The 27,469-nt window shown below is 44.3% G+C and overlaps 1 protein-coding gene and 1 non-coding gene across 8 annotated transcripts in view; one reads left to right on the top strand and one right to left on the bottom strand.

Annotated features, from left to right (window-relative positions):
* Positions 1–27,469, top strand: part of fyco1a (FYVE and coiled-coil domain autophagy adaptor 1a) — a 197,237-nt gene that overhangs the window by 21,974 nt on the left and 147,794 nt on the right. For all 7 annotated transcript variants that reach the window (XR_005942626.1, XM_041184332.1, XM_041184336.1 and 4 more), the window contains 4 exons: positions 17,715–17,808; positions 23,078–25,675; positions 27,072–27,164; positions 27,304–27,422. Coding sequence is in view for 6 of the 7 variants with exons in the window: in XM_041184332.1 (XP_041040266.1) it covers positions 17,715–17,808; positions 23,078–25,675; positions 27,072–27,164; positions 27,304–27,422 (2,904 nt within the window). In the remaining variant the exon portion in view is untranslated. The remainder of the gene's footprint in view (positions 1–17,714; positions 17,809–23,077; positions 25,676–27,071; positions 27,165–27,303; positions 27,423–27,469) is intronic.
* trnav-cac lies at positions 9,746–9,817 on the bottom strand. Its single transcript has one exon. It is a non-coding gene; the product is annotated as a tRNA-Val (tRNA).

Genomic DNA, 27,469 nt, shown 5'->3' with positions numbered 1-27,469 from the left:
ATCTTTGAAATGGCAGGACAAATTGAGAGCTGTTTAAAAAAGCATAGGGGATCCTTGACTTTATAAATAGAGGCATTGGGCAGTATTTAATGGAGGCGACAGGGGTCTCATCCAACAGCGAGAGTCCCGTGTTGCCCCTTTTAGGAGAGGCCGCCACATCTTGTTCCACTCAGGCACTTGATATGCCTGCAGTGGGTCTTCCCCTTGGATCGAGCTTCCCAGGGTCAAAAGTGTTGCTCACTGAGAGCTTCCGTGTCAGAGGCTGGCAGCTCAATTGAATGGCAGCGCCACTGAGGAGGTTGTGGCTGCTGCCAGAATGATACCCACCTGAGGCCAGGATCGTCACTGGATCCCAGGCTACAGGTGAGTAATAGTGGGAGGGGGTGTGGGGGTGTTGAAGGGTGGTGTGTCACGGGTGAGGGGGGCCAACAGCAAGGGCAGGAGGGCGGGTATCAGCAGGTCCCTCCACAGTCTCTCGATTGGGCACTCAGTGCCTTTGAACGAGGGATGCCCTCCCCCCTTCCCCCTGTGACCTGTATGTAGCCCCCTCACAGTCATACCCCCAAGGTGGCTAGCCCACCCACCAGCAGTAGCGGGATAAGACCCTTTAGTTCAGGATATTTTGGATACAACTGGGTGGTGGGGGTGGGGTGAAATTTAACCCCCAGGAAGTAAAAATGTGAAATATCTCAAATCTGTATCCAACTCGCTTCAAACCTGCCCACCTCTTGTATTAGTGGAGATGAAGCAGGGAGCACATGATTCCACCCCCCCCCCCCCACTTAAGGGCCTTAATTGGCGGGGGGGGGGGGCAGGAAGGCCAACTATGGACATTCCTGTTATGGACTTAATTAGGATGGTGGTAGGAAAGCACTGGGGTCCATATCCACCCGCCCTGGTACCAAACACACCATGGGTCTCTTGCTCAGTGCCATTCTTTCTTATCCCAGCTACTCATGCTCTCTTCTGTCTTCTTCACTGCTTCGCCTTATCCTCCAGCCATACCACACCATCCATGACTGGGTAGCCAGAAACAGTCATACCCCCAAGGTGGCTAGCCCACCCACCAGCAGTAGTGGGATAAGACCCTTTAGTTCAGGATATTTTGGATACAACTGGGTGGTGGGAGTGGGGTGAAATTTAACCCCCAGGAAGTAAAAACGTGAAAAATCTCAAATCTGTATCCAACTCGCTTCAAACCTGCCCACCTCTTGTATTAGTGGAGATGAAGCAGGGGGCACATGAAGGCAGACAAAATCCAATCCAGCACCAGCATAAACGTAATGGCCTGACTCAGCGGTGAATGAAAGGCATTATCTGTTCTCTCTTTGGGGAGGAGGTGGTGTAGTGGTAATGTCAACAGATTAGTAATCCAGAGACCCAGACTAATTCTCTGGGGACATGGGTCCAAATCCCACCTTGGCAGCTGGTAGAATTTATATTCAACTAATAAAACTGGAATTAAATAGCTAATCTCAGTAATGGTGACCATAAAACCATTGTCATAAAAACCCACCTGGTTCCCTAATGAAATTTTAGGAGGGAAATCTGTATGTGACTCCAGATCCACAGCAATGTGGTTGACTCTTAAGTGCCTTCTGAAATGAACTCAGCTGTATCAAATCACTATGAAACCTACAGAAAGGATTGAAACCGGTTGGATCACCAGGCATCGACCTAGGCACCGAAAATAACAACGGCAAACCCAGTCCTGTTGACCTTGCAAATTCCTCCTTACCAAGCACTGGGGGCTTGCACCAAAATTTGGAGAGCTGTCCCACAGACTAGTCCAGCAACAGCTTGATATGGTTATACTTATGGAATCATATCTTACGTATAATGTCCCAGACACCACCATCACCATCCCTGGGTATGTCCTGTCCCATTGACAGGGCAGACCCACCAGAGGTGGTGACACAGTGGTATACAGTTGGGAGGGAGTTGCCCTAAGGGTTCTCAACATCGACTCCGGTCCCTGTGAAGTCTCATGGCATCATTTGTTCACATCAGGTCAGGCTACTGACCAGAAACTGAACTGAACTAGCCATTTAAATACTGTGGCTACAAGTGCAAGTCAAAGGCTAGGAATCCTACGTCGAATAACTCACCTCCTGACTCCCCAAAGCCTGTCCACCATCTACAAGGCACAAGTCAGGAGCGTGGTGGAATACTCCCCACTTGCCTGGATGAGTGCAGCTCCAACAACACTGAAGATGCTTGACACCATCCAGGACAAAGCAGTCCGCTTGATTGGCACCCCATCCACAAACATTCACTCCCTCCACCACTAACGCACAGTGGCAGTAGAGACATGGGCAAGGAAGCCTCCTACTGATTATCACCTACTGCTACCACTCAACTAATGAATCAGTACTTTTCCATGTTGAACACCAACTGGAAGAAGTACTGAGGGTGGCTAGGGCACAGAATGTACCCTGGGTGGGGGACCTCAATGTCCATCACCAAGAGTAGCTCGAGACCACCACTACAGACTGAGCTGGCCAAGCCTGAAAGGACATAGCTGCTAGACTGGGTCTGCGGCAGGTGGTGAGGGAACCAACAAGAGGGAAAAACCTACTTGACCTCATCCTCACCAATCTACCTGTAGCAGATGCATCTGTCCATGACTATTGGTAAGAGTGACCATTGCACAGTCCTTGTAGAGATGAAGTTCAGTCTTCATAATGAGGATACCCTCCATTGTGTTGTGTGGTACTACCATTGTGGTAAATGGGATAGATTTCAAACAGATCTAGCAACTCAAAACTGGGCATCCATGAGGTGCTGTGGGCCATCAGCAGTAAAAGAATCGTAAAAAACTGCAATCTAAAACCCCATGGCCCGGTATATCCTCCACTCTACCATTACCATCAAGCTGGGGCACCAACCCTGGTTCAATGAACAGTGCATGAGGGCATGCCAGGAGCAGCACCAGGCCTACCTAAAAATGAGGTCTCAACCTGGTGAAGCTACACCACAGGACTATTTGCATGCCAAACAGCGAAAGCCCACAACCAATGGATCAGATTTAAGCTCTGCAATCCTGCCACATCCAGCCATGAATGGTGGCAGACAATTAAACAACTAACAAGAGGAGGGGAGGCTCCACAAATATCCCCATCCTCAATGATGGGGGAGCCCTGCACAAGATAAGGCTGAAGCATTTGCAACGACCTTCAGCCAGATGTGCTGAGTGGATAATCCATCTTGCGCTCCTCTGAAGCTCCCCAGCATCACAGATGCCAGTCTTCAGCCAATTTGATTCACTCCACATGATATCAAGAAAAGGCTGAAGGCACTGGATATTGCAAAGGCTATGGGCCTTGACAACATTCTAGCAATAGTACTGAGGAGTTGTGCTCCTGAATTAACTGTACCCTTAGCCAAGCTGTTCCAGTACAGCTACAACATTGGCATCTATCCAGCAATGTAGAAAATTGCTCTGGTATGCCCTGCCCACAAAAAGCAGGTCAATCGGGCACGGCCAGTAAGGGAGACTATGCCTGAGTGAGATGGTGGCAGAGTAAGTACTTGGGAATTTGATTCCAAATGGGAATTCAGTGCATAGGGGGAAAGAGGTGCTTTAGGTAAGCTTTACTGCAAGAAGTAGAGCTTGCTGAGTTGGGCGTTTGGTGAAGTGGGGGAGGAGGTGCTGCTTTCTTCCACTCTTTTTCTGTGTCCAGCATTTGATTTCCATTTTGGTGCAGCAGAAGGAATAGGTAAATCAGTAACTGATAATTAACTGGAGAGGTTCGAGAGCTTAGAGCAACAGAGAGAGAGAGAGATGGGAATTTACAGTTAAAATCTAAAAGCGACATCACAGGAGTCACGTAAATTGATCGATTGGTAAGTGTAGGCCTTTTTGGACTCGGCACAGAGGAGATGATTAGTGAGTGACTGGTGAGTTATTATTTTTCTAATATTCGTTCATGGGATGTGGGCGTTGCTGGCTGGGCCAGCATTTATTGCCCACCTCTAATTGCCCTTGAGAATTGAGTGGCTTGCTAGGCCATTTCGCAGGGCATTTAAGAGTCAACCACATTGCAGTGGATCTGAAGTCACATGTAGGCCAGGCCGGGTAAGGATGGAAGATTTCCTTCCCTAAAGGACACCAGTGAACCTGATGGGTTTTCATGACAATAGACGAATGTTTCATGGTCATCATTAGACTTTTAATTCCAGATTTTTTATTGAATTCAAATTTCACCATCTGCTGTAGTGGGATTCGAACCCAGGTCCCCAGAGCATTACCATGAGTATCTGGAGTACAAGTTTAGTACCACTACACCTCCGCCTCCCCGAGAGTTATATTATACCATACTGCAGTAAGCACTTTATATAAAGTCTAAGGTATGTCAGTGCAACTCGGCCATGTGGAATGTGCAGCCTGCAGGGTAAGGGACTTTGTGCAGGCACAGAGTGCCCTCGATGACTACATCTGCATGAAGTGCCACCAGCTGCAGAAGCCTGAATTGAGCTGCTGGTAGTGGAACTCGAGTGGCGGCCGGAGTCACTGCGGTGCATCCGCAAGGCTGAGGATTACGTGGATAGCAAGTTTAGAGAAGTGGTCACACCACAGCTAAGAAGCACGCATCCAGAGAGAGAATAGCTGACCACCAGAGTATCTAAGAGAAACAGGCTGTTAGTGCAGGAATCCCCTGAGGCTATCTTGCTCTCTAACTGTTTCTCTATTTTGGATACCAGTGAGTGAGATGATTCCTCAGGCAACAGGAGTCAAGTTCCTGGCACCACGGGTGGCTCAGCTGCATAGGGGAGGAGGAAGTGTGTAACAGCTATAATGGTAGTGGATTCCGTTGTTAGGGGAGGAGACAGGCGTTTCTGCGATCATAGACGTTACTCCAGGATGCTATGTTATCTCCCTGGTGCCAGGGTCAAGGACGTCACAGAGTGGCTGCAGGACATTCTTTTGTGGGAGGATAAACAGCCAGAGATCGTGGTCTACATTGGGACCAATGACATGGGTAGGAAAAGGGATGGGGTCCTGAAAGCAGATTTTAAGGAGTTGGGAAGGGAATTATAAAGCAGAACCTCAGGAGCGTAATCTCAGAATTACTCCCAGTGCCACATTTTCATGAGCATAAGAATAGGAAGACTGAGCAGTCCAACACATGGCTGGAGAAATGGAGTAAGAGGGAAGGCTTTAGATTTCTGAGGCACTGGGACTTGTTCTGGGGCAGGTGAGACCAGTACAAGAAGGACGGATTACGCCTTAACAGGACTGGGACTAATGTCCTCACAGGGTGGTTTGCTAGTGCTGTTGGGGAGGGTTTAAATTAGATTGACAGGGGGATGAGAACCTGAGGGGAAATCCGGAGTGGAGAGGAGAAAAACTGGCAGTGGGAAGTACAGAAGTATTAACTGATAAGGAGGATATATCAGAGTCGTATCAAGGTAAATAGAATACTTGGAAAGTTTCTTAGAATTAGAGTAGGCAATAGTAAGTCATTAGATGGGGTCAGATTAAGGGGGAACGTAAAGCTTAAATCAGGGTTAATGTGCAAGTACGTGAATGCACAGAGTGTGGTTAATAAGATTGGTGAAGTACTGGCACAGGTTGACAAATTGAATTATATTATTGCTATAACAGAGACCTGGCTCAAAGAAGGGCAAGAATGGACGTTAAATATTCCTGGGTACAGGGTGTTTAGGAGAGACAGGAAAGGAAGAAAAGGCAGGGGAGTAGCAGTATTGATTGAAGATGGCATTACAGTATTGGAGAGAGAGGATATTCCATAGGGGTCAAGGACGGAATCTCTGGCTAGAGGTAAGGAATGAAAAAGATGAAATAACATTGATCGGTGTAGTCTTTAGACTACCAACTAGTGGAAGGGAAATAGAGAATCAAATTTTCAAAGAAATTACAGAGAGGTGCAAGAATTATAGATTAATTATGATGGGGGACTTCAATTATCCAAATATAGACTGGGAAAGGAATAGTGCAAAGGGACAAGAGGGGCGAGAGTTCCTGGGATGTGTTCAAGATAATTTTCTGCAGCAGTATGTTTCCGGTTCGACGAGAGGGCAGGCATGGTTGGACCTGGTTCTGGGGAATGAATTGGCCCAAGTGGATCAAATATCAGTGGGAGATCATTTAGGGGACAGTGACCTTGTATCATAAGGTTTAGGATGACCTTGGAAAGGTACAAGGAACAAGGATAATTAACTGGGAGAAAACAACCTTTGATGGGATGGGAATGCATCTGAGTCGAGTGAGTTGGAATCACATGTTGGCAGAGAAGACAGTGGCTGAACAAAGAAACAATAGTGCAGGCAATGTCAAGGTATATTCCCTTGAAGGAGAAAGGTAGGACTAATAAACCCAGAGTTCCCTGGATGACGAGAGAAATAGAGGTGAAGATTAAAAGGAAGAAGTGCACGAACGACAGACGTCAGGTAGAAAATACAGTGGAGAATCAGACTGAATACAGAAGGACCAGAGGGGAAATGATAAAACTAATTAAAGCAAGGAGAGAGCATGAAAAGAGACAGAAAGCTATCAAAAAAGGGAATCCCAAGGTCTTCTAAAGCATAGAAATAATTAAAGTCACAGAGATCTACAGCATAGAAAAAGGCCCTTCGGCCCATCGAGTCTGTGCTGGTCAAACAAGTACCTAACTATTCTAATCCCATTTTCCAGCACTAGGCCCATAGCCTTGTATCCCATGGCATCGCAAGTGCACATCCAAATACTTCTTAAATGTTATGAGAGTTTCTGCCTCTACCACCCTTTCAGGCAGTGAGTTCCAGATTCCCACCGCCCTCTGGGTGAAAAATTTCTTCCTCACATCCCCTCTAAACCTCCTGCCCCTTAACTTAAGTCTATGCCCCCTGGTTATTGATCCCTCCACCAAGGGGAGAAGTTCCTTCCTGTCTACCCTATCTATGCCCCTCATAATTTTATACACCTCAATCATGTCCCCCCTCAATCTCCAGGGAAAATAAACCCAGCCTATCCAATTTCTCCTCATAACTAAAAATCTCCAGCCCAGGCAATCTCCTCTGCAATCTCTCCAGTGCAATCACATCCTTCCTATAATGCAGATTCCAGAACTGCATGCAATACTCTAGCTGTGGACCAACCAGCATTTTATACAGTCCCAGCATAACTTCCCTGTTCTTATATTCTGTGCCTTAGCTAATAAAGGCAACTATCCGATACACCTTCTTAACCACCTTATCTATCTGTCCTGCTACCTTAAGGGACTGGTGGACATGCACACCAATGTCCCTCTGATCCTCAGTACCTCCCAGGGTCCTACCATTCATCATGTATTCCAGTGCCTTGTTTGTGCTGCCCCAGTGCATCACCTCACACTTATCTGGATTAAATTCCATTTGCCACTGATCAGCCCATCTGACCAGCCCATCTATCTCCTGTAATCTAAGGCTATCCTCCTTACTATTTACCACCCACCAATTTTCATGTCATCGCGAACTTACTGATCAACCCTCCTACAATCGTTTATATATACCACAAACAGCAAGGGACCCAACACCGATCCCTGTGGAACCCCACTGGACACAGGCATCCAGTCACAAAAATACCCCTCAACCATCACCCTCTGTTTCCTGCTACTCAGCCAATTCTGGATCCAATTTGCCAAATTGCCTTAGATCCCATGAGCTCTTAACTTCGTTATCAGTCTCCCATGCAGGACCTTATCAAAGGTCTTGCTGAAGTCCAAGTAGATTATGTCAAATGCATTGCCCTCATCTATACACCTGGTCACTTCTTCGAAAAATTCAATCAAATTGGTCAGACATGACCTCTCCTTAACAAAACCATGCTGACTGTCCCGATTAATCCCTGCTTCTCCAAGTGTAGATTAATTCTGTCCTTCAGAATTGCTTCCAATGGTTTCCCCACCACTGAGGTTAGACTGACTGGGCTGTAGTTCCCTGGTTTATCCCTTCCTCCCTTCTTGAATAACAGTACCACATTGGCTGTCCTCCAGTCCTTTGGCACCTCTCTTGTGGCCAGAGAGGTATTGAAAATTATTGTCAGCGCCCCTGCTATCTCCTCCCTTGCCTCACGCAACAGCCTGGGATACGTTTCATCCGGGCCTGGAGATTTATCTACTTTTAAGCCTCCTCTCTTTCAGTGCTAATTTCTTTAATTATATCACAGTCCTTCTGCCTGATTTCCATACCCACGTCGTCTCTTTCACTTGTGAACACTGACACAAAGTATTAATTTAGAACACTACCTAAGTCTTCCAGCTCCACACACAAATTACCACTATGATCCTGAATGGGCCCTACTCTTTCCCTAGTTATCCTCTTACTCTTAATGTACTTGTAACATAACTTTGGATTTTCCTTTACTTTACCTGCCAATGTTTTCTCATGCCCCCTTTTTGCTCTCCTATTTTCCTTTTTAAGTTTCTCCCTGCACATTCTGTACTCCTCTAGGGCTTCTGCTGTTTTGAACCCTCGGTATCTGCCATAAGCCTCCCTTTTTCTCTTTATCCAATGCTGTATATTCCTCGACATCCATGGTTCCCTGGGTTTGTTGGTCCCACCCTTTGACTTTACTGGAATATATTCTCCCTATTTCCTTCTTGAATGCTGCTCCGACGCAGATTTACCTAAAAGTAGAGGCTCCCAGTCCACTCTGGCCATATCATATCTGATCTTATTAAAATCGGCCTTCCCCCAATTTGGAACTGGCCCATCCTTGTCCTTTTCCATAACAACCTTGAATCTAATGGAGTTATGATTGCCATCTGCAAAATGCTCCCCTACTGATACCTCTACCACTTGCCTGGCTTCATTCTCTAAAATTGAGTCCAGGACAGCCCCCTCTCCTGTAGGACCTTCTCCATACTGGCTTAAAAAGCTCCCCTGGATGCATTTTAAGAATTCCGTTTCCTCTAAACACTATGACTAACCCAGTTAGTGATGGGGAAGTTGAAATCCCCCACTATTACTACCCTAATATTTTTACACTTCTCTGCAATTTGCTTACACATCTGCTCTTCTATTTCTCCCTGACTGTTCGGGGGCCTATAATACAGTCCCAGCAATGTGATTGCTCCATTTTTGTTTTTCAGTTCTACTCACATGGCTTCAATTGAGGAGCCTTCAAAAATGTCATCCCTCCTTACTGCTGTAATTGATTCCTTGATCAATATTGCGATACTCCCTCCTTTTTTACCTCTTTCCCTGTCTTGCCTGAAGACCCTATATCCTGGAATATTGAGCTGCCAATCCCCCCTCTCTCAAGCATGTTTCTGTTCAACAATGACATCGTACTTCCATGTGTTAATTTGTGCGCTCAACTCATCTGCCTTATTCATCAGACTCCTTGCATTAAAATAAATACCACCCAAACTCCCTTGTGCCTTAACTGGCCTATAATTTCTATGCCTTCCAGACTCACTTGCTCTCTCTTCTAATTTTGGCTGTGCATCTCCCCCTGCTGAACCTCCTCTCAGGATCCCATCCCCTTGCCAAGTTAGTTTAAACCCCCCCCAACAGCACTAACAAACCTCCCCTCAAGGATGTTGGTCCCATTCTGATTCAGGTGCAACCCGTTCGTTGTACAGGTCCCACCGCTCCCCAAAATGGTCCCAATGCCCCAGAAATCTAAAGTCCTACCTCCTGCACCATCTCCCCAGCCACGCATTCATCTGGACTAACCTCCTATTTCTATACTCACTAGCGCAATAAATGCTGGCCTAGCCTGTACTACCTGCATCCTGTAAATGAATAATACGAAAAGTGAAAATGCTGGGGATTGAACCCAGGGCCTCATACATGTGAAGTATGCACTCTACCACTGAGCTACATTCCTAGTTGAGCAAGTGCTGCATCTTCTGTGACTTTTACTCCCACATTTTTATTGCATTCAAATTTCACCATCTGCCATGGTGGGATTCAAAGCCCCATCCCCAAAGCATTATCCTGGGTCTCTGGATTACCAGTCCAGTGACAATAGCACTATGCCACCACCTCCCCTGTGTTAAAATTGTGTTAAAAGTGTAGGGCCAGTTAGTGATAAAAAAGGGAACTTGCACGTAGAGGCAGGAGAAATAGCGGAGATTCTAAACAGGTACTTTGCATTTGTCTTTACAAAGGAAGAAGGTGCCACCCAGGCCTAGGTGAGAGAGGCGGTAACCAGTACACTAGAAGAATTTACAATTGAGAAGGAGGAGATGTTAGACTATCTTAAAATAAATAAGATATCGAGACTGGATGAGATGCATCCAAGGGCACTGAGGGAAATGAGAGTGGAAATTGTAGGGGCACTAGTGATAATCTTCCAATCTTCCTTAGACACAAGGATGGTGTGAGGGGACTGGAGATGTGTACAAATGTTACACCCTTGTTCAAAATGGGGTGCAGGGATAAAGCTGGCAACTACAGACCAGTCAATTTAACTTCAGTGGTAAGGAAACTTCTGGAAACTATAGTTTGGGACAAAATCAATCATCACTTAGACAAGTGCAGGATAATTAAGGGAAACCAGCATGGATTCATTAAGGGAAAATCATGTTTAACTGACTTGCTGGAGTTTTTGAGGAGGTAACAGAGAAGGTTGATAAGGGCAACGCTGTTGTTGTGTGTATGTGGATTTTCAAAAGGCATGTGATACAGTGACACATAACAGGCTTGTGAGCAAAATTCTAGCTCATGGAATAAAAGGGAAAGTAGGCACTTGGATAAGAAATTGGCTGAGTGACAGGAAACAGAGAGTAGTGATAAATGTTTGTTTTTCAGATTGGAAGAAGGTTTGTAGTGGAGTTCCCCAGGGCTCAGTGTTGGGTTTTTTGCTCTTCCTGATATATATTAATGACCCAGACTGGTGTTCAGGACATGATTTCAAAATTTGCAGATTATACAAAGATTGGAAACGTCGCCAACTGTGATAAGGATAGTATTAATCTTCAAAAGGACATGGACATGTTGGTGGTTTGGGCAAACAAGTGGCAGATGAGGTTCAGTGCAGAGAAGTGTGAGGTGATTTCATTTTGGCAGGAAGAACATGAAGCGGCAAAATAAAGAGAGAAACTCTAAAGGAGGTGTAGGAACAGAGGGACTTTGGTGTATATGCCCATTAGTCATTGAAAATGGCAGGGCATGTTGAAAGAGCAGTTAATAAAGCATATAGTATCTTAGGCTTTATTAATAAGGCCATTGAGCACAAGAGTAAGGAGGTCATGTTGATCTTGTATAAAACACCATTTAGGCCTCATCTGGAGTACTGCATCCAGTTCTAGATGCCATACTTCAGGAAGGATGTGAAGGCATTGGAGAGAGTACAGAGGAGATTCACAAGAGTAATTCCAGGGATAAAGAACTGTAGCTATGAGGATGGATTGGAGAGATTGGGATTGTTTTCCTTGGAGAAAATAAGGCTGAGATGAGACTTGATAGAGGTATTCAAGATCCTGAGTAGTATGGACAGGGTAAATAGTGAGAAACTGGTCCCACTCAAAAAAGCATCAAAAACCTGAGGGCACAGATTCAAAATAATTGACCAAAGGGTAAAGGTGATATGAGGAAAAAATTTTTCACCCAGAAGGTGGTTGGAGTCTGGAATAAGCTTCCCAAGAGGGTGGTGGAGGCAGATTTAATTGAGGTATTTAAAAGGGAATTGGAGTGCTATCTGAAAAGAGAGAATGTGCAAGGCCACGGGGATAAGGCAGGGGAGTGCAATGAGGTAGAAAGCTCTTTCAGAGAGCTAGTGCAGGCTTAATGGGCCAATTGGCCTCTTTCTGCACTGTAAAGATTCTGTGAAATCTAATCCAACCAATTACCACCCCATTAATTCACTCTCAATCATCAGCAAAGCAATGGAATGGGTCGCCGACATTGCTATCAATTGCTTACTCAGAAACTCAGTTTGGGTTCTGTCAGAGCCATTCAGCTACTGACCTCATTGCAGCCTCGTTCAAACATGGATAAAAGAGCTGAACTCCAGAAGTGAGATGAGAGTGAATGCCCTGGACATCAACGCCACATTTGACCAAGTGTGGCATCAAGGAGCCCTAACAATGCTGGAGTCAATGGGAATTAGGGGGAAAACTCTCTGCTAGCTGGAGTCATACCTAGTACAGAGGAAGATGGTTGTGGCTGAAGATGGTCAATCATCTCAGTCCCAGGGCATCACTGCAGGAGTTCCTCAGGGTAGTGTCCTACGTCCTACCATCTTCAGCTGCTTTATAAGTGACCTTCTCTCCATCATAAGGACAGAAGTTCGCTGATGATTACACTATGTTCAGTACCATTTGCAACTCTTCAAATACAGAAGCAGCTCATGCCTATATGCAGCAGGACCTGGGCAACATTCAGGCTTGGGCTGATAAGTAACAAATAACATTCATGCCACACAAATGCCAGGCAAACACCATCTCCAACAAGAGAGAATCTAACCATCTCCCCCTGGCACTACCATCACTGAATTCCCCAGTATCAACATTCTGGGGGTTACCGTTGACTAGAAATTGAACTGGACCAGCCATATAAATACTGTGGCTACAAGAGCAGGTCAGAGGCTGAGAATTCTGCAGTGAGTAACTCCCCTCCTGATTTCTCCAAAGCCTGTCCACCATCTACAAGGCACAAATCAGGAGTGTGATGGAATACTCTCCGCTTGCCTGGAGGAGTGCAGCTCCAAAACACACAAGAAGCTCGGCACCATGCAGTACAAAGCAGCCCACTTGAAGGTATTCCGTCCACCACCTTAAACATTCGCTCCCTCCACCACTGATGCATAGTGGCAGCAGTGTGTACCATCTACAAGATGCATTACAGCAACTCACCAAGGCTCCTTCCATAGCATCTTATAAATCCGTGACTTTTACAAACTAGAATGACAAGGCTGGCATTGCATGGGAACATTGCCGGCTGCAAATTCCCCTCCAAGCCACACACCATCCTGACTTGGAACTTCAATGTTGCTGGGTCAAAATCCTGGAACCCCCTCCTGAACACACTGTGGGTGTAGCTACATCAAATGGACTGCAGCGGTCAAGAAGGCAGCTCACCATCTTCTCAATGGCCATTAGGGATAGGCAATAAAAATGCTAGCCTAACCAGCGACGTGCACGTCACATTAAGGAATTATAAAAATTATGCTTACAGATTCAGACAGACGTTCATGTGCTTTTGAGCAATAACCTTCAGTCAGTTTTCCACAGTGTGGTGCCCTCTACAGGGTATCTGGTAACTGCAGTGTGGCTCTTCAGACAGAATCGGATTGAAAAATTCTTACTTGGGCACGATGAGTGGACGAATTTGAACAACCAGTTGAGAATATTAAAATCAAGACATTTGTGGACCGGGGGCCAATGTAAGGCAGCTAGTGCAGGGTGTATAGGTGAACGGGACTTGATGTGAATTAGAATACTGGCAGTGGAGTTCATGAACAGCTGAAGATGGGAAGCCAGTCAGAAGAGCATTGAAATAGTCAAGTCTGGAGGTAACAAAAGCATGACTGAGGGTTTCAATAGCAAATGAGCAGAGGTAGGATCACAGATTTAGGGGAGGCGGTGGCGTAGTGGTATTGTCCCGGGACTGGTAATCCAGAGACTCAGGGTAATGCTCTGGGGGACCGATGGTGGAATTTGAATTCAATAAAAATCCAGAATTGAAAGCCTAATGATGACCATAAAACTATTGTTGCAAAGACCCATCTGGTTCACTAATGCCCTTTAGAGAAGGAAATCTGTGCTGCTCTAGCCTGCATGTGACTCCAGATCTGCAGTGATGTGCTCTGAACTGGCAAGCCACTCAGCTGTATCAAACCACTAAAAAGTCAATAAAAAGGAATGAAACCAGACGGACCACCTGGCATTGGCCTCAGCACCAGAAACGACAAAGGCAAACCCAATCCTGCAAAGTCCTCCTTACTAACATCTGGGGGCATGTGCCAAAAGTGAGCTGCCCCACAGACTAGTCAAGCAACAGCCTAATATACTTACGTAATCATACCTTACAGATCATGTCCCAGACATCACCAACACCACCACCACCATCCCTGGGTATGCCCTGTCCCACCAGCAGGACAGACCCAGCAGATGTGGCAGCACAGTGGTATACAGTCAGCATTGACTGCAGACCCCATGAAGTCTCATGGCATCAGGTCAAACATGCGCAAGGAAACCTCCTGCTGATTACCACATACCACCCCCTCAGTACTGATGAATCAGTACTCCTCCACATTGAATATCATTTGGAGGAAGCACTGAGGATGGCAAAGGCATAGAATGTATTCTGCGTGGGGGACTTCAATGTCCATCACCAAGACTGGCTCGATAGCACCACCACAGAGCAAGCTGGCCGAGTCCTAAAAGACGTAGCTGCTCGACTAGGTCTGCAGCAGGTGGTGAGGCAACCAACAAGAGAGGAAAACATACTTAACCTCATCCTCGCCAACCTGCCTGACAGTATCAGTAGAAGTGACCAATGCACAGTCCTTTGGAGACGAAGTCCCATCTTTACATTCAGGATATCCTCTGTTGTGTTGTGTGGCACTACCACCATGCTAAATGGGATAGATTTTGAACAGATCTAGCCACTCAAGACTGGGCATCCATGAGGTGCAGAATTGTATACAGCCACAATCTGTAACCTCATGGCCTGGCCTGACCTGGCTATCACCTCATATTCCCCACTCTATCTCTACCATCAAGCCAGGGGATCAACCCTGGTTCAATGAAGTGTGCAGGAGGGCATGTCACCAACTATACCTAAAAATGAGGTGTCAGCCTGGTGAAGCTACAACACAGAGTATCTTGCGTGCCAAACAGCATAAGCAGCAAGTGATAGACAGAGCTAAGCAATTCCACAACTTATGGATCAGATCTAAGCTCTGCAGTCCTGCCATATCCAGCCATCGATGGTGGTGGACAATTAAGCAACTCACCGGAGGAGGAGGCTCCACAAATATCCCCATCCTCATTGATGGAGGAGCCCAGCACATCAGTGCAAAAGTTAAGGCTGAAGCATTTGCAACAGTCTTCAGCCAGAAGTGCCGAGTGGATGATTCATCTCAGCCTCCTCCAGAGGGCCCCAGCATCAAAGATGCCAGTCTTCAGCCAATTCAGTTCACTCCACGTGCTATCAAGGAACGGCTGAGGGCACTGGATACTGCAAAGCCTGTGGGTCCTGACAATATTCCGGCAATAGTACTGAAGACTTGAGCTCCAGAACTTTCCATCCCCCAGCCAAGCAGTTCCAGTACAACTACAACACTGGCATCTACCTGGCAATGTGGTAAATTGCCCAGGTATGTGCTGTACACAAATAAAACCGGTCAATTATCGCCCTATCAGCCTACTTCCGAACATCATTAGAGTGTTGGAAGGAATCTTCAAAGTGCCATCAAATGGCACTTGATTAGCAATAACTTGCTCACTGATGCTCAATTTGTGCTCCGCCAGGTCACTCTGAGGTCAGCTTTTGATCTCATTACAACCTAAGTTCAAACATGGACAAAAGAGCTAAACTCTAGAGATGAGATGAGAGTGACTGCCCTTGACATCAAGGCAGTGTTTGACAGAGTGTGGCATCAAGAAGCCTAAGCAAAACAGGAGTCAATGGGAACCTGGGAAAACTCTGCTGGTTGGAGTCATACCTAGCACAAAGGAAGATGGCTGTGGTTGTTGGAGGTCAATCATTTCAGTTCCTGGACATCCCTGCTGGAGTTCCTCAGAGTAGTGTCCTCAGCAGAACCATCTTCAGCTGCTTCATCTATGACCTTCCTTCCATCGTAAGGTCAAAAATGTGGATGTTCTCTGATTATTGCACAATGTTCAGTACCATTCGCGATGATTCCGATACTGAAGCAGTCCATGTCCAAATGCAGCAAGACCCGGACAATATCCAGGCTGGGGCTAACAAGTGACAAGTAACATTTGTGCCACACAAGTGCCAAGCAATGAGACAATCTCCAAGAAGAGAGAATCTAACCATCACCCCATGACATTCAATGGCATTACCACTGCTGAATCCCCCACTATCAACCTCCTTTGGGTTTACCATTGACCATAAACTGAACTGGACTAGCCACATAAATACTGTAGCTACAAGAGCAGGTCAGAGGCTAAGAATCCTGTGGCGGTAACTCACTTCCTGATTTCCCAAGGCCTGCCCACCATGTACAAGGCATAAGTCAGGAATTGATGGAATACTCTCCACTTGCCTGGATGAGTACAGCTCCAAAACCACTCAAGAAGCTTGACACTGTCTAGGACAAAGCAGCCCACTTGATTGGCACCTCTTCCACAAACATTCACTCCCTCCAACACCGACAAAAATTGACAGCAGTGTGTACCATCTATAAGAAACACTGCAGAAACTCACCAAGGCTCCTTAGGCAGCACCTTCCAAACCCACGACCACTACCATCAAGAAGGACAAGGGCAGTAGATACATGGGAACACCACAACCTGGAAGTTCCCCTCCAAGCCACTCACCATCCCGAATTGGAAATATATCACTGTTCCTTCACTGTCGCTGGGTCAAAATCCTGGAACTCCCTCCCTAACAGCACTGTGGGTGTATCTACACTACAGAGACTGCAGCGGTTCAAGAAAGCAGCTCACCACCACCTTCTCAAGGGGAATTAGGGATGGGCAAAAGCTGCTGGCCTAGCCAGTGAAGCCCACATCCTGTAACTGAATAAAAAATAGATTGGCAATCGAACATGACAATGTATAAAACTTCTTTATTTAGTGGTTTGACTATTTTTGTTTAGCAAAATATTTACACATGCATCTAAAATCTGTCTAAAATATTATGCTTTTTTCCTATGAGAATCCCAACTGCAATGTATTCCCATTTACCAGCATTTTTGCCTCTTTAATTTTAAACCTCTTCTTAGCGGCATTCTAAAGTTTAATTCTGGAATAAATGTTCACACTCATCAACTGTGCAAATAATATGATAAATGATATAATCCACCCAATTGTAAAAGCAATTATACACATTCCTTTTTTCAATGTTGCCAGATATTTACTTGCACATTAATCAAATATATTTGGGCTGACCATTCTGGCACACCCTAGCAATAACTATAATACACTGGAAATTTAGACCTGGATTAATCAGAATTACCGTTAGCTTTGTAAAGGATGGCGTTTGTGCCTGAACCTTAAAATGCCAGCTGGGTAAGAGAGGGTGAGCTTCGTGATGCTGGGCGTTCCCATGTCCTGGCTGTCAGATGGACAAAGTGCAAGTTTAATGACGGCACTTAAAACCAGATGCACTGGACCCTGATTGGTTAAAGTGGACCTCGGCTGGGACGGCGAGGGAGGGGTGTTGTGGAAGGAGATTTCAAACCAGGATTGGGATCTGGACCTCCAAAGAAAAGCAGGCTATTTTTTTTTATAAATGTTGCAAAGAAATTATTGGCGGCAGCTAACAGCTGCCTGGGCAGAGTGTCCCTACACCACTTCACCTTCATCCAGACCAGCAAGTTGCACTAGAAAATACATAGTAGATGTATCCCAGTGGCTCAGGTGTTCACCGTTCACATGTGGCATACAGAGGACTTCCTCTTGATCCTGTGAACTATGATGGATGAAGCAGCAGACATGTTGGAAAAACACATGCTGATATTTATGTTGGAATGCACCCTGCTGTAGGATGCCTCCGTGTTGCATTAAGCACAGTAATTCCTGAAAATAATTACTTAAGCTAAAGTCGAGTAGTAAGAATAAATCTGCTGCGTGTATTTTTTAAAGGAGGTCTTTCAGCCTATCACATTCTCCATCACATCTTTGGAAGCCACCAAGTAGATGTTCCAGTATAAGCAGCTTGGTCAGCAACTATTCACAAGTGAGTGTCCAATCACAGGCTGGTATGTACACTTTGCAGAGATAATCAGCAATTAGATGGTAAGTGCTTATCTTGCATAATGTTATTACTGACCTTATCTTTCTTGGGTGTTCTTCAATTTTCCCCTACCATGAACGTCATTTTGCATGTGTTTGTCAATTTAAGTGAGGCTATACCACTTTATCTCCCCCTTTTAACATTTCTCTGCACTCTCAGAATGTAGGTTTTGGTTGATAAGGCCAGCATTTGTGTCACACATCCGAATAGACCACATGTTGATGTGGAATTGAAGTACCATAAGACATTGGAGCAGAAATTAGGCCATTCGGCCCATCGAGTCTGCTCCACCATTCAATCTTGGCTGATAAGTTTCTCAACCCCATTCTCCCGTCTTCTCCCCATAACTTTTGATCCCCTTACCAATCAAGAACCTATCTATCTCGGTCTTAAATACACTCAATGACCTGGCCTCCACAGCCTTCTGTGGCAATGAGTTCCATAGATTCACCACTCTCTGGCTAAAGAAGTTTCTCCTCATCTCTGTTCTAAAAGGTCTTCCCTTTACTCTGAGGCTGTGCCCTCGGGTCCTAGTCTCTCCTACTAATAGAAACATCTTCCCCACGTCCACTCTGTCCAGGCCTTTCAATATCCTGTAAGTTTCAATCAGATCCCCCCCCCATCCTTCTAAACTCCATCGAGTATAGACCCAGAGTCTTCAAACATTCCTCATATGTTAAGCCTTTCATTCCTGGGATTGTTCTCGTGAACCTCCTCTGGACCCTCTCCAGGGCCAGAACATCCTTCCTGAGTTAAGGGGCCCAAGATTGCTCACAATATTCTAAATGTGGTCTGACCAGATCCTTATAAAGCCTCAGCAGCACATCCCTGCTTTTATATTCTAGTCCTCTCGAAATAAATGCCAACATTGCATTTGCCTTCCTAAATACCGACTCAACCTGCAAGTTAACCTCAAGAGAATCCTGGACTAAGACTCCCAAGTCCCTTTGCACTCCAGATTTCTGAATTCTCTCTCCATTTAGAAAATAGTCTATGCCTCTATTCTTCCTACCAAAGTGCATGACCTCACACTTACCCACGTTGTATTCTATCTGCCACTTCTTTGCCCATTCTCCTAACCTGTCCAAATCCATCTGCAGCCTCCCCACCTCCTCAATACTACCTGTCCCTCCACCTATCTTTGTATCATCTGCAAACTTAGCCAGAATGCCCTCAGTTCCTTCATTTAGATCATTAATGTATAAAGTGAAAAGTAGTGGTCCCAACACTAACCCCTGTGGAACTCCACTAGTCACCGGCCGCCATCCTGAGAAGGACCCCCTTATCCTCACTCTCTGCCTCCTGCCAGACAGCCAATCTTCTATCCATGCTAGTACCTTGCCTCTAACACCATGGGCTCTTATCTTACTGAGCAGCCTCCTGTGCAGCACCTTGTCAAAGGCCTTCTGGAAATCCAAGTAGATAACATTCATTAGCTCTCCTTTGTCTAACCTACTCGTTACCTCCTCAAAGAATTCTAACAGATTTGTCAGGCATGACCTCCCCTTGATGAAACCATGTTGACTTTGCCCTATTTTACTAAGCACTTCCAAGTATTTTGAAATTTCATCCTTAATAATGGACTGTAAAATCTTACCAATGATCGAGGTCAGGCTAACCGGCCTGTAATTTCCCGTCTTTCGCCTCACTCCCTTCTTAAACAGGGGGTTTACATTAGCGATTTTCCAGTCCTCTGGGACTCTCCCTGATTCCAGTGATTCCTGAAAGATCACTGCTAACGCCTCCACTATCTCTTCAGCTATCTCCTTCAGAACTCTGGGGTGTAATCCATCTGGTCCACGTGATATATCCACCTTCAGATCTTACAGTTTTTCTAGCACCTTCTCCTTGGTAAAGGCCACTGTACTCACCTCTGCCCACCACACCCCCCCCCCCCAACTCTCCTGAACTTTGGGGATGTTACTTGTGTCTTCCACCGTGAAGACTGACGCAAAGTACCTATTCAGTTCCTCTGTCATTTCTTTGCTCCTCACTACTACTTCTCCAGCGTCATTTTCCAGCGGCCCAATGTCCACTTTTGCCTCTCTCTTACCCTTTATATGTCTAAAAAAACTCTTGACATCTTCTTTTATATTACTGGCTAGTTTACCCTCATATTTAATCTTCTCCCTCCTTATATCTTTTTTAGTTGTCCTCTGTTGGTCTTTGTAGGCTTCCCAATCCCCTGGTTTCCCACTGCTCTTCGCCGCATTGTATGCTTTCTCTTTAGCTTTTATGCTGTCCCTGACTTCCCTTGTCAGCCATGGTTGCCTCGTCCTCCCTTTAATATGCTTCTTCTTCCTAGGGATGAATTTTTGCTGTGTCTCCCAAATTACTCCCAGAAACTCCTGCCATTGCTGTTCCACTGTCTTTCCTGCTAGGCTCATCTCCCAGTCAATTCTGGCCAGCTCCTCCCTCATGCCTTTGTAGTTGCTTTTAATTAACTGTAATACTGTTATATCTGATTCCAGCTTTTTCCTCTCAAATTGCAGGGTAAATTCTATCATATTATGGTCACTTCCTCCTAAGGATTCCTTCACCTTAACTCCCTTATCAAATCTGCCTCATTACACATCACTAAATCTAGAATTGCCTGTTCCCTAGTGGGCTCCACCACAAGCTGCTCCAAAAAGCCATCTCGTAGACATTCCACAAATTCCTTTTCTTGGGATCCACTGCCAACCTGATTTTCCCAGTCTACCTGCATATTGAAATCCCCCATGATCACTGTAACCTTGCCTTTCTTACACGCCTTTTCTATCTCCTGGTGTATCTTGTACCCCACATCCTGACTACTGTTCGGAAGCCTGTACATAACTCCCATTATAGTTTTTTTACCTTTGCGGTTCCTCAACTCTACCCACACAGATTCTACATCATCTGACCCTACATCATTTCTTGCTATCGATTTAATTTAATTTCTTACTAACAAAGCAACCCCAGCCCCTCTGCCAACCTGCCTATCTTTTCACTAGGATATATATCCTTGGATATTTAGCTCCCAGTCCAGATCCCCTTGCAACCATGTCTCTGTGATGTTCACCACATCATACCTGCCAATTTCAATCTGCGCCACAAGCTCATTTACCTTATTTCGTATACTGCGTGCATTCAGATACAACACCTTCAGTCCTGTATTTCCCGCCCCCCCTTCACATTGTCATCCCTTTATCTGATGTGCTTGAAGTTAGATTCCTAGCCCTTTCCAAACTCTGTGTCCTATTTTGTGTTCTGGAGACTTTAATAGCCTCTCCTGGGCTCTCCTGTCTTTTCAGTTTTTTCATAATTTTCCATGAAGTTAAATCCACCCCCCCACATGCTAACCTGCTGCTTTGTTTCCCATTAGTCATACTTCTTGGAGTTTTACCCTTCCCTTCCCCTCCACTTTCTAGTTTAAAGTCCTGTTGACCACCCTATTTACCCTTTTCGCTAGAACATTGGTCCCAGATCAGTTCAGGTGGAGACCATCCGAACGGTACAGATCCCTCCTGTTCCAATACTGATGCCAGTGCCCCATGAAATGGAACCCCTCTTTCCCACACCACTGCTTTAGCCACATGTTTACACATAGACCAGACAAGGCAAAGATGGCAGGTTTCCTTCCCTAAAGAATATTAGGGAACCAGTTTGGTTTTCATGACAATCCAGTAGTTATGGGGTATTTTTTTTATTGGTGCCAGCTTTTTATTTCCAAATTTTGTTTGTTAAAACTGAATGAAAATTCTCAAACCGCCATGATGGGATGTGAACTAATGTTCTCTGAATCTGCAAAGGAGCTGGCCTAGTCAGGAATGAGGGTGCAGACTTTTGATCCAAACCAGCTCGCATCCTTATAAGGCACTTCTGAAAGTCAGAATCCCTGGGAATGGGGGTGGGAATCCTGGAATCAGGGCCCAGACACTAATTTTAAAATACTTCCAAGTCATCCAGACTTGGTGAAAATCCAGCCTACTGTCTCCCATTCCAGTCATTCCCTATGGTCTAGTTTACAGTTTTGCTTCTTCAAGTCCAAAGGGTGCAGATTTGCGTGAATCTGGGACACGACTAGTTTGGTCACCGATCACCAGATCTGCTGAACTACAATAAATGCTATCGGGTCCCACTGTTTTGTGTTAAAACCACCCATTAGAGAATCATTGTGAAGGGCAAATATAGCTTGTGGTTGCTTTTCTCCACTAACAGATGTCTCCTTAAATTCCTCACAACTGCATCCTTCAACCTTACATCCAAATCCAAGTGAAAGGAGCACATTGACTTCTTTGTCACTAAGTTTGAGCCCACCCTTCAACTTCCTCCTGCTCCCCTCTTTCCACCCCTCACCATCTTTTTCCATTTGCCAAAAGCCTGATCCTCCCCACAGCTTCCCCACCCTACTCTGATCCTGCATCCTTTTGTTGTTTCTCTCCTGCCTTCCCTCTGCAAAGTCATCTCCTGCCCCCTAGATTACAATCTCACGAAGCCGCTGGCAACTGAACTTTCTTCCCCCCCCCCCCCCCCCCCCCACCCAAAGCTAGCTGGCAATGTACATGGTTCCCTCCCCTCACTTTCACAACAGCTATCAGCTATTTTACCCTGACCATTTCTACATTTCATTCTACCCCTTTCTCCCTCATGTACTTATATAACTTTCCTTTAAAGACATTTATGGTAGTGAGTTCCATATGCTAACCACTTTCCAGTTGAAGAAGTTTCTCTTGAGTTTCTTATTGGATTTATTAGTGACCATCTTATAGGGGAGGCGATGGCATCGTGGTATTGTCACTGGACTAGTAATCCAGAGACCCAAGGTAATGCTCTGGGGACTCAGATTCACATCCCGCCACAGCAGATGGTGGAATTTGAATTCAATAAAAATCTGGAATTAAAAGCCTAATGAGGACTCATGAAACCATTGGGCACATTAGGGAAATCTGCTGCTCTTACCTGGTCCAGACCCACAGCATTTTGGTTGACTCTTTAATCAGAGGACATTTGGGATGGGCAATAAATGCTGACCTAGCCAGTGATGCCCACGTCCCATGAATGACTTTTTAAAAAGTTATCATCCCTACTTTTAGAATAATTAATTAGTTTTGTTAATGAACACCCTGCACCTGATTTACGGCCCATTTTTAAAATTTGGTGTCTCGGGTCATTTTTCTGAAGAAGTTGCATCTAACTTGTTGACTGTTGCATAACTAATATATCAACTGTGTATCAACTCTTTGTATAGGCTCCAGACTGTCTTTCGAATCCAGAAATAAACAATCCATTAATAGCAGAGCAGCTGGAAACCTTCGATGAGTTACGCGCTGAACTTGATCAATCTGATGTAAAGCAAAGGGAGATGCAGGAGAAGATCCAGCAGATTGAACTGGAGAAGGAAGAGCTACAGAAGATGATAACTTTGCATGAGCAAGCTGCAGAAGCTATGAAGGAATCAACTGCTGATACAATGGAGGAAAACCGTAAATTAAAGCAGATGTTGGAAGAGTTGAATCAGCAGTCTGAGGGCTCTGTTTTTGCTCAAGACACTGTTAAAGAGCTTCAGAAGTCTTTGCAGACATTAGAGGTCAATTCCACTCAAAAACAACAGGTGCTTCAGATGAAGATTATGGAATTAGAGTCATGTAATCAAGACTACATAGTAAAGTTGCAGTCACTAACACAAGAAATGGAAAGGATCAGGGCCTCTGAAGAGATAAAAGATGGCAATTTTAGTGAACTTCAGACCAAGCTAATGACAGTGGAAAAGAAGAACATGGAGCTGATAGCAAGGATAGATAGTATTTTGACTGAAAAGGGACAGCTAACAGCAACCCACTATGATTCAGCACAGAAGATCCATGAGCTTCTTGACAAGTTGAATGAGGCTGAACGGGAGGAAATTGGAATGCAGAGATTAAGCTGTATACAGCAGTCTCGGCTGGAAAAGTTAACAAATGATTTGAAATTGAGAGAATCTCTAATAAATGAGCTTGAATTAAAGCTAAAAGAGACAACTTCAAACTTTGAGGAGAAAAATGCTATGCTTGCAAAGAAAGATGAAGAGCTAGAGAGTACCCTGAATAAATTGAAAGAAATTGAAAGTGTACAAGAAAAGGACACCGCAGACCTTGAATCAGGGCAGAATTCAGTTCAGGAGCTGAGAAAAGAGCAAGAAGAAACACAAACTAAATATGAAAAGTTAAAGGTTACTTTAGAAGAGCAAATAGACACACTTTCCAGCGATCTCAAAGCCAAAGAATTAGAACTGTCTGCTGCTCATAACAAGGCACAAAACCATCAGGAGGTTCAAAATAAGCTTTTAAGTGAGAAAGAAGAACTTAAGAAAAAATTGCAAGATTTAGAAGAATTACTAGCCAAGCTGCAAATGAGGACAGAGCATATAAACATTGAGTATCAGAAATTGCAAACCGAGAGCAAGAAACAGCAACGGGTCATGCAGAAACACATTGAAAGAGAGAAAGAATTGGAAGAGACGTGTTTAGCCCTTGAAACTGAGATAGACAGACTGAACGCATCTGAGAAACAGTTACAGGGCCAAATAGCTGATGCCAAGGTGACAGTGGATGAGAAAGAAGCAAAGCTAAGGGAAGATAACAGGCAGTTGAATGAGAAATTGCAAAATGCTCTCAGGCAGTTTAAAAGAGCAGAAACAAAACTGGAAAAGAATCAGTCCGAATTTGACGATCTGAAACTAGAAGAAAATAAGTTGAATGACTGCTTAGTAAATCTCCAAGTATATTGCCAAGCTAAGGAAGAACTGATTTCAGATCTGCAGAATAAATTAGTAGAGTCAAAGCAGAATGAAAATTCTCTTATCTCCCTTCTAAATGAGAAAGGAGATGCTTTACTTGAAAAAGTTAACACATTAAAGCAGTTTTCAGAAAACATTGAGAAAAGTCAGGCAACAATAAAGACTTTGGAAGAAGAAAAATTGAACCTTGAGAATAACTTTAAGCAACAAACTATGCTTTCAGAAAGCCTGATTGCTGATAAAAATGCATTTGTGGAAGCACAGCTCCAAAAGAGAGAGCTTCAGGAGAAAGAAATGCAGGAGATAAATACAAAGTTAGTTGCTACTAAAAATCAGCTTGAAACTCAGCAGGCTGAAGTAACAAGATTGCAGGCAGAGGGCCAAGAACTCAACTCAAAGCTTAAACACGCACTTGCGGAAAAGGAAAATATATGCAGTAATCTAAATCTTGCAATATGTTCCAAGGAGGAATACAGAACCTTGGTTCAAAATCTAAAGGAACAGATAGAATCAATTATTAGTGATCATTCTGAGAAAGTCTTGCTGTTTAAAGAAAAGGAAGATTATTTTAAAAATGAAAGGGAGAAGTCAATGCAGCACATAATTGAACTTGAGGAACAACTTATGTCCGTTAAAGAAGAATTGTCCCAGCTGAAACAGTATATTGAAAAGATAGAGGTTGAGAATGTTGAGACCAAAGATTTACTTCACAGGGCAAACACTGAAATGGCAGAACTTGGCATACAAATTTGTACACTTAGTGCAGAAAAAGCTGACACTGAGCAGAAATGTATTGAAATTTCTCAACAGCAAACAACGTTCTGCGAGGAGGTAAAAACAGAACAAAATCAATTAAATCTTAATGTTTCCAAACTCAAGAGTGAGAACGAACAGCTGCATGAAGAGTTAAGGAGATTGAAACAGTCAGCTACATGCGTAAAAGAGTTGCAGAAAAAGCTAGCACAAGCGCAGCAGCAAGTAGGAAGCTTCCAAGAAGCTGCAAGAGAAGAACTGTCAGCAATCAAATTTCAGATGAGTGGAGAGGTGATGGATTATCAGAATAAATTAAAGGTGATGACTAGGTTCTCTCCTTGTATTGCTACAGTCAGAAGATCTGATTAATGATTGCAGTGCAATGCAGAGAGCTTCTATTTGTTTTTAATTCAGTTTTAAACACAGTGAAGAGCATAATTAGTTTCAATATACACTGTTTGAATTTAGCAGCTTTCCTAATTTTGGAAGCCTAGGTTTTTTGCTAGTATCTATTGGGGAGAATTTTTCCTATGACAGGCTGGGCGGTAGCGGGCGGACGTGGAGCCGATTGCCCCCCGCGATCGGCTGCATGCTGCCATTTTACGCTACCTGTGCAGACAGGGTAGAAGGGAGATCCGGGGCCTGTGCTCTTTCATGCATGCGTGCAAAAGAGTGCAGCAATCTCCCTGACGCACGGGGCTGCCTTGGGGAGATTGAATGGTTGGCAAAACTTTTTAATAAATAAAGTGAAAATTTATTTAAACATGTCCCCTCATGTGACAGTGTCACCTGTGCTGGGACATACTTGTGAAGTAAGTAAAATTTATTTATTTTATAAAACCTTCAGGAAACCTCATTCAGCCTGTGGATGAGGTTTCCAGAAAAACGCGAAGGCCACTTGGGCTCTTCGCCTGCCCACCAACCTTAAGGTTGGATGGGCAGCTTTGTTAACAAGTTAAATTACTTTTTTATTGAGGCACGTGCCTGCTGAGATGCACACCCGGCATCACCACATGTCTTTTTACGCGTTGGCACGGTGGGCCCGCCCCCACATGCTGACGGCATTATTCTGCCCATAATTTATCTGGGTTTGATCATTTTGCTTAATTGAAAATTTGACATCAAATTTCTTTTGTTTTTATTAAATTTATAGAGGGATGTCTTTATTTTTACATGTTTTAAAAGGAAAAAACTTCTTTCCAAGCACTTCTCTCTTTTTTGCTTACCTTAGTGTCACGTAGTACCAGCAATGTAGAAGATGGGCATATACCCAGCTTACTCTTTCCATTAGTATTGTTGTTAACCATTTGCCTGGTGATGTGCAATAATAGCCTCTCCTTTGACCTATTATGCCTGGCTATGGGGAAGAATTTTCTTAGTGTCTCCTACTTTGAATACCTTGTCATTTTCCTATTTAATCATTATGCCAGTACATTAGCATCCTCCCTGATTGGATGTAACCCCTGTTCAGAATAGCTGTCATTTGTTCCAGAACCATATGCCTATGCTTTGAATTGTCTTCCGTAATTTTCTAGTGAATTTGTGTTAAATTTGTGTTTTCATTCCTAATGAAGATCAAGTTTCATTATAATTTTTAATTGTTGAGTACATTTGACCAAAGGATGTTGCATTAAGTTGGAACTAGTAATGGATTGATATATCATCTGTAATGGCCTGATACAAAATTTTGATATTGATGCTTTAATTTTGACAGACTGTTGGTGAAGAATTGGAGGCTGTGAGAAAGCACCTTAATGAGCGACAAACCCAAATAACCTCAATGGATAAACAACTCCTTGAATTTCAAGTGAGTCTAACATGAACAGACACTTCAGAATAGAAATCAGCTTTGCAGGATTTTCGTCTGAGCAGATCGTCTCAATACTATACCTGCATTTCATCCCAAATTACCATTTGCAATTGATTTTGACACATTTATTTTAAAGGCTCGCAACTGTAAATTATCAGAAGAATTGGAACAAAAAGCGCAAGTAATTGTGGATTCACAATTATTGAGAAACGAAAAGGAGGAAGAACTAAAATCCCTTGCAGAAAATTTCAACAGGTATGACTTTAAAACATGGCAGCTGAATTAATCTCAGTTTGTTCCTT

The sequence above is a fragment of the Carcharodon carcharias genome, chromosome 3 (genome assembly GCF_017639515.1).
Source record: "Carcharodon carcharias isolate sCarCar2 chromosome 3, sCarCar2.pri, whole genome shotgun sequence".
NCBI classification, from domain to species: Eukaryota; Metazoa; Chordata; class Chondrichthyes; order Lamniformes; family Lamnidae; genus Carcharodon; species Carcharodon carcharias.
The sequence above is the reverse complement of the archived record's forward strand: the minus strand, read 5'-3'. Positions and strand labels throughout refer to the sequence as shown.